The sequence below is a fragment of the Hippoglossus hippoglossus genome, chromosome 4 (genome assembly GCF_009819705.1).
Source record: "Hippoglossus hippoglossus isolate fHipHip1 chromosome 4, fHipHip1.pri, whole genome shotgun sequence".
Taxonomy (NCBI): Eukaryota; Metazoa; Chordata; class Actinopteri; order Pleuronectiformes; family Pleuronectidae; genus Hippoglossus; species Hippoglossus hippoglossus.
In genome coordinates this window covers 3,315,065-3,327,592 of record NC_047154.1, presented here as the reverse complement: position 1 = coordinate 3,327,592, position 12,528 = coordinate 3,315,065, and the positions used below count along the sequence as shown (strand labels likewise).

Genomic DNA, 12,528 nt, shown 5'->3' with positions numbered 1-12,528 from the left:
GTGGGTCTAATGTACCCCCCCTTGATTTCAATTGGAATCAGGTGTGGGTCTAAATGACCCCACAGAGCACCACAGCGCCCTCTCTGGGGGTCTAAATGACCCCTCCCATGACAATCGAGACTGGCAATCCATTGGTCTCAATTACCCCAGGAGAATTGGATAATGACAATCCTTGGGTCACCCTAACCCTAACCCTGACCGGCCAGGGCTTGCGTATGATCACACGCACGCACTCACGCACGCACACACACACACACACACACACACACACACACAGACACACACACACTCTGGGTCAATTCGACCCAGGAACAACACAAGGGTTAAGCAAGTTTTATAAGAAATTACACATTGACTGAAGTAAATGTTTTGCTACCAAACTATTGTTCATGTTTGTGTATTTGTTCAAGTGTAAGGAAAAAGAAAAGAAACATTCATAGAATGATTGAGAATTAAGATTAGAATAAAAGGTGGCACCCTTAATTATCAGGATAATTGACAATAACAGTAGGTAGTTTTTCCTTACTCTTGTTGAGGGTTAAGGGCAGAGGATGTCACACCATGTTAAAGCCCTATGAGACAAATTGTGATTTGTGAATATGGGCTATACAAATAAATTTGATTGATTGATATGTACTGCATTGCTGCACTTTTGTTCACCAAAGTCCCTCTGAGGTGTCCTGCATTTCTACAGGTCATTTCTGCCTCTTCTCCAGTTTGCTCGGCCATCCGCAAACAAGACCAACCCTGACCCGACGCCCTGAACAATATTATTTTTAATGATGTTGAATAGTACAAGGCTATTTAAATTGCCTGTCACTACCTGGTCCAAGGGTAAAAACATGCCCTGACCCGAACCTGTATTACCCTCCTCTTCAACAGTCTAGTATCTAATTAAATAGCTGCCCTAATATTTCATTCTTTACACATTTTCGTAACGAGGTCTTCCTTCCCGTAGAATCACTTCTCCATATTAACAAACACTGCTGTCACTCTCAGTTAATTTATCGGGCCTTTCTTTATCTCTGAATGCTGGGAGAGCAAAGAGTCTATGGTGTGCCTCCGTTTGCAAAACCCACTTTATAAACCAATCGGTTTTCCATTATTCCACACAGCAACGATTTCAGTGCAAAGGTCTAAATGAGCAGGCTTGTGTTGCATCTTTCCCCAGTTTTGAAATTGGGACCACCACCGTTGAGATCCACCATTGGACATGTATCTTCTTTTTAGGGGTTTCTTTATAGGGATGCATTTGTATGCATTACACAATATCACTGCACATAAACTGTAACCTATTCCCTTCACCTATTGTTCTCCCCCCCATGGGTGTCATCACATTTGTCAGAGAATTGCTCCCAGTTTGCCCTGATTATATTCAAAGTATCTTGCTCTTTTTTGATCTTAAGTAATCCCCAAATCTCAAAGTTCAATTACAAGATATTAAACAACAGCAGCCTCCTGATCATTGCCACTTATTTCCATGACTCTCTTTTAATTGACTGTCTTTACATGGACCCCAGCATTCCAATATTACCCACATGAAGCCAATAGTCTGAACACCACACAATCATGTAAACAGCATTTTCTGATTACCCGAATATGGTCATACTTAGAATATGTAAAAATCCAATAAAGTATTCTGACCTGAATTGCAGTTCCCAGCATTTTGTGACATCAACATATGGTAGTTACCAACTCCTGGGTGTAAACAAGATGAAAAATAAAAAGAGTCTTGGGTTTTAAACCTGGAATAACAATGGATGTAATGACGTAGTCGACATAATGAATTGAGTCATAATCAGACTATGCTCTGTTACATTTAAACAGGAATATGAATCGAATATTCCAACTCATGTTAACATCATTCTTATTCTGAATAAGGTCGATAGTCAGAATATTGCACACCCTTATCTACTCTCATGTGCTTCTGCCCCATGTGGGACACACTTGCATCCCTTCAAGAAGCCTTTCCGCACCATCTACCTCAATTATAATGATGTCTGACGTCCATGGTGTGAGGAAAAGATGATTCACAACCTCCACCCTTTAGCAGAGTGATCTTTTATGAGCCCTGACTATGGTAGAATTTAAATTCTTAAAAAGATGTTTCTCCCTTGTTCCCATTTGCCTGCTGGATAGTTTTAATCCACCAGGCTGCTGCAAGTTAAAGGCTCATTTTAAAGTTTTTCTTTGTCTGTTCCATATCAATGAGTTGGTTTTACCACAGGAGGAGAATCCCTGGGTCCATAAATGAGCAGAATGTCTCCACTATGGGTTCTTTGATGGCTCTGTTAACAGGTATGTCTGTACACATGGCACACTCATAATTAATCACTGTTGGCTTATGTGTTGATTTTATTCTTTGCACAAAAGCTTTGCCCTAATGAACAAGCCAGCTAAGCACTCAGATTAAGCACTGCCTTCGGCAATAAGTGGCCCTGATCAAATTTGTGATAAATGGATGCTTATTCAATCAATGCATCATTATTCAACCATTACTATATCGCACCACTGTGCGAGCTGACCCCCTGCTGAGGTTTCATTAACCACTGATCAACTCTGCGTCCCTGAGGACACACACAATATATGTGAACTATCTCCGTGTCATTATTGTGAAGTGATGCCTGTTGATGTGTGAGGGTGAAGCCTCTAATAGTCTCACATGAGTGTTTTTCAGAATGAAACATGAATATTTAACACACACTGTCAGCGAGCAGTGAGGAAGATCAGATTGCCGCAGCCACATCCACGAAAAAAATCTCTTCTGTGGAAGAATGAGTAGATGAAAACAAGCAACGATTGCATATGAGAACATTTTATTAGATCATATACTGATACATAAACTGCAGGGATCAGAGGACGCCACCTGAGCAGGTGGTCCTTCATATGTGGCAAGGACACATTTGTATTCACCCTTTGAAAATAATGTTGCCACATGCGTCCCAGATCACCTCTGAATGTGTTTTTTGTGATCCAATTATTTATTCAGATAAAAAACCTGGTATGATACAATAATTCACAAATCAGTCAAAGACTACAAACATGAAACCTCAAAAAATAGAATACATGAAAATAAATGAATAAATTAAGACAACACATCTGCTGAAGTGATTTCAAGTTCCTTCAAAGAAAAAAGCACACCTTCACAATACACACTTTTAAAGGCATCCAAATCCTCCCTTTTTACATTATATTTAGATTATGACTGAATAATAATTGTGCTCTAACTAGACTCAATCACACCTCAGTCAACGTTTGAACCTTAGTTCAGTGACATATTCTCAAAAAGATGTCAATAAAGCACTAAGTGAAAAATAGTCTCCCCGAATGAACAAAAAAGACACTCTGACACAAAGAGAGGGGGGTAGAGAGGGAGGAAGAGAGAGAGAGAGAGAGAGAGAGAGAGAGAGAGAGAGAGAGAGAGAGAGAGAGAGAGAGAGAGAGAGAGTGGGGGTGGAGAGAGAGAGTGAGAGAGAGAGAGACTGGTAGAGAGAGGGAGAGAGATAGGTATAGAGGGAGACAGAGGGGGGTGAGTGGAGAGAGAGAGGTCGAGCAAGAGAAAGGTGCAGAGAGGAAGAGGGAAAACAAAGGAAGGGGAGAGAGAAAGAAAGAGGCAGAGAGATGAAGTGAGAGAGAGGTAGAGAGAGAGAGCGAGGTGTCAGTGCAGCAGCTCCCGGCTCAGATGATGGTGAAGTGAACTTGCAGTATGTGTCTGTACAGTCATGGGAGCGGACGCTGATGTGCGCGCCACAGCGCGTCCTGCGCTCCGTGCGTCAGACATGGGCTCGGACTGTGAAAGTTACTACAGCAAGGAGAACGTGTTCGTGGAGGGATTCACGTGTCCGAGAGCGGACAATGACTCCACGGCTCTTTACTGCTGCGGCTTCAGTGACCTGAAGTACTGTTGTGACGACCCCAACAGCTTCTTCCCATACGAGTATGGATACATGTGGTGGTTGAGGTAAGGAGCGGTGACAGCAGCTGAACTCAACGTGACATTTACATTGTGCAGAATAATAAAACTAAATGTTTCAAAATGTCCTTTCTATGAAACCGGACGCTTCTCTTTGTATAAGTGGTTTCCTGTTGATGGTGTTTTTGCAGCTTGTGCCTGCTCCACTCTGGTTAATTGGTTGCTGAGAAACCAATTAAGAAGATTTCTGAGAAACATCAGTGACCTTCACATTCACGCTCATCACGAATTAGTATGAGGGCAGTTCACAGTGGAATGTAAATGGGAGGTATCATTTAAACCTCAGCATGTTTAATATTCAATTGGTAAAAAAATAAAAAATAAAACTAACAAATAATGAAGAAGTAATTTGTTGACACAATAAGTGGTCCCATCATTTCGGAAAAAACACTGCTTCTCAGTCACAAATGAGGAAATAAGGATGGAGTGGTCATGTCTCTCCATACTGATTCTGATCACTTGACTTAATTAGTCTGTATCAGGCAGAACCCATATTCTCTCTATAAATAATCGTTATACACCACTGCATGGAACTCATGGGATCATTTTTATGTGCTGGGATATGAGACCAGGCTTTGCTGATGCTGATGTTGAAATGCATTCAACTGGTTGCAGAAACAGTGAGTTACAATGACATTGACACACTGTTACACATTATAAGATCATTTTTGCAACCTAAGAGCACCTTTCTCCATTTGTTATAGAATAATTCTCCTTCTCTAAATGCTCTAATCCAAATTACATGCTGCCTTTATTTGGTCGAGCATATTTAGTTATTTTGGACTTTATCTGTCCCTGGGAATTCTGCTGACAGCACAGACATTCAAACCTTTTGAGTATGTGTTCTGAGTGTTCTTTCTCATTTATTTAAGGGAATAAACAGAGCTGTTATTCTAAATGTATAGCTGAATCTATCTATCTATCCATCCATCCATCCATCCATCCATTGAGTGTAATGAGCCTTCTCAAAACATGACGTGTCTGGTCATTGTGCATCATTATGAGTCATTGTGTGTTTAATAAAACACTGAAACACTCCAGTATTTGACTGGACTTGGATTTTGAGTGCTTTTACTGCTTTACTACTCTCAACAGTCCACCTTCATATGATGAAGCATAAATGCAGAGCACATCACTCATGCTCTCTTCAGGTCCAGATTTGAAGCACCCATTAAACCAGCTTCATTTTTCCTATCGATTCAGCTTCCCTGCTTTGGAAGTGCACTGTCTGTTTTCTATCTGTACTGACAGTAATCAAACAAATCATAGCAAATGTGCATGTAAAAATATTGTGTGTGTGTGTGTGTGTGTGTGGTGGGGAGTGGCTGCTTTAATGCAGCTGTGGCAGGAGGTGTAGGTATCATTCCGTCAAACAAGATTCTGGACGTTTGTATAGTTGTTTGGTTTTGCTCAGGCGCATTTTGAAGTTCAGGATCTTGCCCACAACACTTAGGCTTGCGGAATGGGGGAGACTGGGATCGCACTGCCGACCCTTTAGGTAAGGGGACGACCTGCTCTACCTCCTGAGCCACAGCCGCCTCCCGAGTCAGCAGCAAGAAGATGACATTTTACATTTTCTCTGAACACAGAGATAATTCAGGCTGACAGGAATTATGATTCTGATGTGCTACTTGCACTGTGAACATCAACAATATGAAAAACTTAACTCACTTACACAAACATCATCCTCATCTGAATTGAGGATTTTGCTGTAGTATTTTATGGCATATTACCTCTTCTCTTAAAATATATATGCTACACACAAGCATCCAAATCTGAACACAAGGCCTATATTGAATTATACACTTTCAATGTTTAACGTCCCCTAAACATTTACAAGATAAATATTAGATTCAATTTCTGCTGTTAAATCCTCCTCAACCCTACACACTGGACTGAATATCTGTAGACACTTTAAGATTCACAGAATGAAAGACTCAATCTCAAGAAAGATTTATTTACTGTACTAAAAATGTACCAAACCTTGGTGTTAAAGGGTAATTCAGTGTCCATCGAAAGGGCAGAGTGTTTCCACAGCAGGAATGGAATGCAGCAAATTGGAGGAATCGAGAGGACACTGTGGCTGAGGGAAATGGCTGAATGTGACAGAACAAGGTGAGCAGCAGGTGATGCTGACGCAAATGCAACAGGATGAAGGCACCAGCAGGCAGGCAAAACATAAACACTTCCCAAACACCCATCTAGCAATAGTTGGTGGAGCTTAAATAGCTCAAGATAATTTGGTGTTCTGAAAGGGAAGTATTGATCAAACCTGACTAACATACAGTGAGCGAGTGGATGATTGTTTAGAGGAAGATACTGTAAGGTGCATGGAGGAGCTGGAACCAGTAGTTTCACCCAGTCAGCAGCACACATGTAAGAGAGGGAAGAGCAGAGGGGGGAAATCATAAACCTAAATAGAGTTTCTGTTTAAGCATTTTTGTATTTTTGTAACAACTGTTTAATTTTGTATTTTCATTACTTATAACTGGTTAATTCATGGCAATGTCCCCTCACAGCGAGGAAGGTTCCGCCTCTTGACTAAAATCACAATCAAATTATTTTCTAAAATATCTGGTACACCCTTTTGCTCTATTTGGACTCAAATTGTCCATGTAATAATAATGAAACAATTAATGCACCAGGATGCTAGATAAAAAAAAAACTGGATGTTAAGGTTGACCTTATGCTTTCCTGTGTCCACTGTAAGGAAATTAAATGAAATTTCCCTTTTAAAAAATAAATAAATAAAAAGAAGGCAACACATGCAGTGTAATCATCATGAGCTGTATTTTCTTCTTCTTCTTCTTCTTTGTTCGGTTTTTTGGCAGGTGTCAATCAACAACAAGGTGCATTACATATATATATATATTGTATATGCAATATGTCTACTCAGATACTCGACCATTACTGACAATAATCCATCATTCATTGACCTTCCATTATGCTACAACGTGTTTATTCTAATCACTGCTGCAAACACCCTTATCTTCTGCACATCTATTGCACTTCTGTCCGTCCTGGGAGAGGGATCCCTCACATGTGGCTCTCTCTGAGGTTTCTACCTTCTTTTTTCCCTGTTAAAAGGGTTTTTTAGTAGTTTGTCCTTACTCTTGTTGAGGGTTAAGGGCAGAGGATGTCACACCCTGTTAAAGCCCTATAAGACAAATTGTGATTTTTGAATATGGGCTCCACAAATAAAATTTGATTGACTGATTGATTGATGATTACTGCCTTTGTTTCCACTGTGATGAGTATTTGCTTTGTATCGAACAGTATTTTGAGAGAATATATGATATGACACCTCTTTGTTCTGTGCCTCACAGTCTCGGAGCTCTGGTGGGTCTCTCTGTAGCAGCGTTGGTTCTTCTTGCCTTCATCATCACCCTGTGTGTACTCTGCTATCTGTTCATCACCACCAAACCCAGAGGGCTGGATAATGGGCTACCTCTTCGAGCACCAGGTAATGACTGCATCTCTGTCTGTGCAGAGTGCACTCTGCCCAATATAGATGCGATGCTCTGAATATACTGAACTTATTTGGGAGCAGCCCACTGATATACAGCCGCCTAGAAAGAAGGAAATCAGTTGCCTTTGTGATCAGAGAAGTTTAAGTTGCTTAAGTCAAACCTGCAGACACAGAAATACAAGTTGTTTTGTTTGGGAAACACCGTCCACTAACTCTGGTGTCTTTAACATTTACCCTCCACAGAACTCAGTTTACTTTCATTTCAGAATTTGATTTCAGACCCTTGTTGTGGGGATTCCTGATATTTTTGTTTTACTTATTTTGGTACATTAGTAATGTATACTAATCACAGATCAGAACTCACCTTTTCAGAACTGCTTTTAATGTGTGATGTATGTTGTATTTTCTATGTTTTTAGTGTGTAGCTTTTTATGCTAATTTTAACGTTTGTAAAGCGTCTTTGAGTACTTTGAAAAGCGCTCTATTAATAAAATGTATTATTATTATTATTATTATTATTATTATTATTATAACTAACTCCGGAGTTTGCCTTTAACACAGCGCAGCAGGAGATTCTCCACTAAGACATGTTCACGACAATATAGACAATTCCAGAGCGTTTCGGTGAGGGGTGGTGCAGCAGGGAGAGGCAGGATGTAACCATACACAGTATTTAAAGGGATGTAACGTAATAATTCTGCTGTGGAGATCATGTGTTTTTGTTAAGAGCACATCAACACCGGCATCAGCTCTTATCACAAAAAGCTCTCTTGACACTTCAGCAGTGTCTTCTACGTGTACAGCACAGTGTTTTCATCCTGAGACAGTGACTCATTCATACATTCTGCTGAGTTTTTACGAGGCTGACCCGAGAAAGTCCGGAGCGTCTCACTCTGATCGTGAGAACTTCATCTAATGATGAAGATTCACTCACCAGTCTGTCCTGTGCTGAACTTTGCCTCAGCTGTTCAAACTAAATACATTTAATGTGAAATTGTAGCTAAATAAGTTAAAAGCTGTGTCCCAATTCAGAAGCCTCATCCTTCAGAGGCTGCATTTGAAGACTGATTGAGTGCAAGCAGCACGACTATAGGCTGACCCATTTCAAAGGCTCCTTCAAATGTGGCCGACAAAGGCATCTTTCAATTTCTGCTATAAAGTTCAAAATGAACAACAATGGCACTCAGTAGAGCACATACCACTAACAAGGTCCAACACTGCCCTTAATTCAACCCAGCCTTATCGGCCACATTACGTGATTTCAGTTGGTGGTAATTGCACGTGTACTGAACAGTGGTTGAAAAAAGCTTACCTCCTCATGCAACCACTTTTATTTTTGCTATAGATCCTGATTTTGGTTTTCACATTACATGCACTCATAGATATCAGTGCCCAAAATATATCCCTGGTTTTGCTTCATCAAGTCCATTCTCTATGAAATAAATGCAATCTCAACAAAGTGTCCAACATTCAGGAGTATTTTCCATTTTCAAAAAACATTTCCTCCGTGGACTACTGCAGTGCCATTTTGAAACCTGCCTGTTTGGAATGGATTGTTCTCTTGTCCTGTGTTACTGCTCTGGAGCTACTTCAGAATAATACTTGTCATTAGTGAGTCCTCCTCTAACAGTTCTACAATATACGGTCACTTTTTATTATTCGTGTGCTGGACGTTGTGTGCAGAGCTTTTTATAAACAGTCTATGGTGCAGAGTGAAGTTAGAAAACTTTGCGTTCTTCCTACCTGGTTTATCTGCAATGAAGATTTTCAATGTTTTTCATACAATGAAACTGAATTTGCTTTATTACTGATAACATGTGTGGCTTATATTTACAGCCATTGAGTTTATCTGAGGTAGAAGACATGTTTAATTCAGTCCACAGACTGAAGGCACACTGCCCCTCCCCCACTGTTTGCTGGTCACCTGTTTATTCAAATTTTATTTATATTGAACATATTGCATGTCCAAATCACACCAAACTCTGCACTGCACTTTTTCGGGCCATTTACAATATATATCCTAAGAGTGGAGTTCATTAGATGAAAGGTTTGTGAGATATGCGTTCCACATACAGACAGGGGTTTGTAGATTTAGTAGGTAGATGTAGAGTTTCAGTCGAATCTCAACATAAAGAACAAACTTTAGATAAAACAAATCATTTGTAGGTAAAGATATACAGTAGTTTTGTAATGTAACGCTCCTTATTTGACGTATACAGAAACAGGTAAGGACACATTTTGACTTTCTGAAAATTCAACCACAGAAAAGAAAAGTCTTTTTAGATGTATTACATGTCTTCAACAAAGAGTGATGTTGTGTTCCTGACATTTCACTCTTTTCATCCTTTTCACGCAATTTTAGAAAACACAAGCTACATCCTTCCCCTTGAAATCCCCATTTAGACCTGCTGAAAGGTCCAGATAAAGGTCCCAAAAAACAAGGTTTAGTTATCACCCTGTAAGTGCAGCAAGTATTTTGTCAGTAGGTCTGTTACGTTTGTAAGAAATGGACAAGGACAACTTCTTATATGCATTTGGCAGTGCAAGATGAAATGGAGTCTTTTTAGCATGTTATAACATTCTGGGGGGAATATGAGATATAAATCTGCTTCTTAGATGGCCAAACTGTTTCCATCTGCTGTTTGTTGCAGAGCACAAGAGCTTTTTACAGAGCTGGCTATGCTTTAACCATAGACTGTGAATAAAGACGGACAACGTGTTTCCACTTCCTCCCACTGTAAAAAAATGAAGCCGATATATATTAATGAGATATATGGGTGCTTGTGCTTTAGGTCTCATTTGGAGCCAGAGTCTGCGCAGTAGCAATCAAGGTGTGGAGCCCGGGTATCAAGATCCCACCTATACATTGGCTCGACCAATCATGAGTCAGTCTCTGCTGTCAATCATGACATTTCGACCCAGTTTTATAGCATCAAATTACCAACAAATTAAGAAGTCCTTTATTAGTCCTGCAATGGGGAAATTTGCAATGTTACAGCAGCAGAAGACAACACATAAGTAGCATGCAGTACTTGGGTGAAGGAATATAAAGAAATAGAAATATACAGCAATATATAGAAAAAATATACAGTATAAATGTGATTAAACCGGTATATAGTGTACAGAAATTTATTATGTGTCAAAATATGTACAGTAAATGGATATACATATAACGGTTTATATTGCACAGAATTTTTTACAAATGAGTATAGTATAGTGAATGCTACATTCAAATTCAAACTTACAGAAAAAGGTTGCACTATGTTCCATGTCCCATCTGGAGGAGGAGGAGATTTGTGACATTTTCTTTCAGAAATGCACTGAGCCCATAGAGGAAACAGACTTGAGTTGTCAAGGTGATAAGGGCAGACAACAATGTTGATGTGATCTCAGCAATGGAATTTACAGATTATGTCCTGTACGTTCTCTGCTTGCTGCACCACCTCACCTGAACGCTCCAAAGACTCCTGTGTTGTTGTGAACGCATCTGAGCTGAGCATCTCCTTCTGCATTGTTCATTTGTGAAAGGCAAACTCTGGAGAAAGGACTTTCTCCAGAGTTCATGTCTGAAAACTGTCACCAGCCAACAGGGAGCAAACCAGATGATTTGGCTTCACCTTTGGGCAGCAGTCACCTTGTCCATCTTTACATGCAGTCTATGATCTGGACACAATGCTATAAAAACTACATACTGGTTTGTCAGACTCTGTACATACAACATCCTGAGTGATTTTTCTTTTTTTCAGGTTCTTCATCGAGTCCACAAGGACCAGGACCGAGTCACAGCAGTGCAACTTCTGGACCTCAAGGCCTCAGGAAACACTTCCTGAGGGGCAAGCTGGACTGTGACAACCAGCCGCCAGACCCCGACCGCCTTTTCCAGCGTTGTTTCATGGCTACTGTGACATCCATCAACGTCGAGGGTCCTGCATAGACTCGTAGACTGTTTGACTTGAGGAGCAGCTACTTTTACTTTGATTCTTTCTACTATGCTCATTCTACTGAAAGCTAAAATTGGTTTGAATTTAGAATGTCACATATAAAAAAAAAAAAAGACATTTGACAAAATCAAATGTAAACCTTGAGAAAGCAAACTGTAGCAGAGAAACGAGATGAGACCTTGATTGCTTTATATTTCGTCTTTTGCAGCTTAAGCAACCCACATTTTCCATTGAAATCTCCCATTATTTTGTTGCCAGTTGGATCTAGTCCCCATCATGAAAGCAGGTGTGATGGGCTGTGATTTTCATTTTGGTAAATCTGCAGTAAATGGTCAACCATTTGATATAATCTTTTAAGATTGACATTCTCTAAAGTATATTGTTGTTATCATTTGTTGTTCCTGAATTTTTTTTTTCTTTAAACCGGAAAGAAAAATATGCAGGATTTATCCGCTTAAAATGAGTTTTTCAAATGAGATCCATTGAGGAATAACCTCAGCATGTTGAACAATGAATAACCACTGATGCAGATGTTTTTGATAAACAAAAACATCTGCATCTATGTTTCTGAGTTCACCGTTTTACCCACATATAACCTGGTGGCCACTAACTTGGCCACCAGGTTAGCTTTTACACTGGAGAAGATAAAGACTGTAATAGGCTTTATTTATTATTGAGCTGAATAATACAAATTCAAAAAGGAGGAGCATGCAGGACTTTGATGAAAGATGTGAAAGTACAGGATCTTCATGCAGCCTGTTCTACATAGACCTAGAGCTAATGTCTGTCAGCCCACCACTCTGGGCCACACATCTCAACAAATGTCAGAAGAAACCTTATTCAGTCATTCAGTCTCCTGAGGATTCAATCCTACTGAATTTGTGGCTTCTCTGACTATTTGCCTTGGGCCACCATTAGGTGCACATGTTTGGTCTTGTCTCGAAAAGTAGTGGATGAATTACCATGAAACTTGGTTCACACGCTCACACACACACGCACGCACACACACACACACACACACACACACACACAATAGAGTACAAGTTCCCTTCAGGATAAAAGATTTTACTTTGTATAAGACTTTGGTCACTAACCGACCATTGAACAGATTTCTTAGAGGTGACATTGACAAGAAAATAAATGTT

The 12,528-nt window shown here is 39.9% G+C and overlaps 1 protein-coding gene across 1 annotated transcript; it reads left to right on the top strand.

The window, feature by feature from the left end:
- The first annotated feature begins 3,585 nt into the window (after positions 1–3,585).
- LOC117759690 (protein shisa-like-2B) lies at positions 3,586–11,980 on the top strand. Its single transcript, XM_034581950.1, has 3 exons — positions 3,586–3,961; positions 7,300–7,436; positions 11,189–11,980. Exons 1-3 carry the CDS (start codon positions 3,723–3,725, stop codon positions 11,374–11,376), a joined length of 564 nt encoding a protein of 187 aa, XP_034437841.1. The 5' UTR covers positions 3,586–3,722; the 3' UTR covers positions 11,377–11,980.
- The last annotated feature ends 548 nt before the right edge of the window (positions 11,981–12,528 follow it).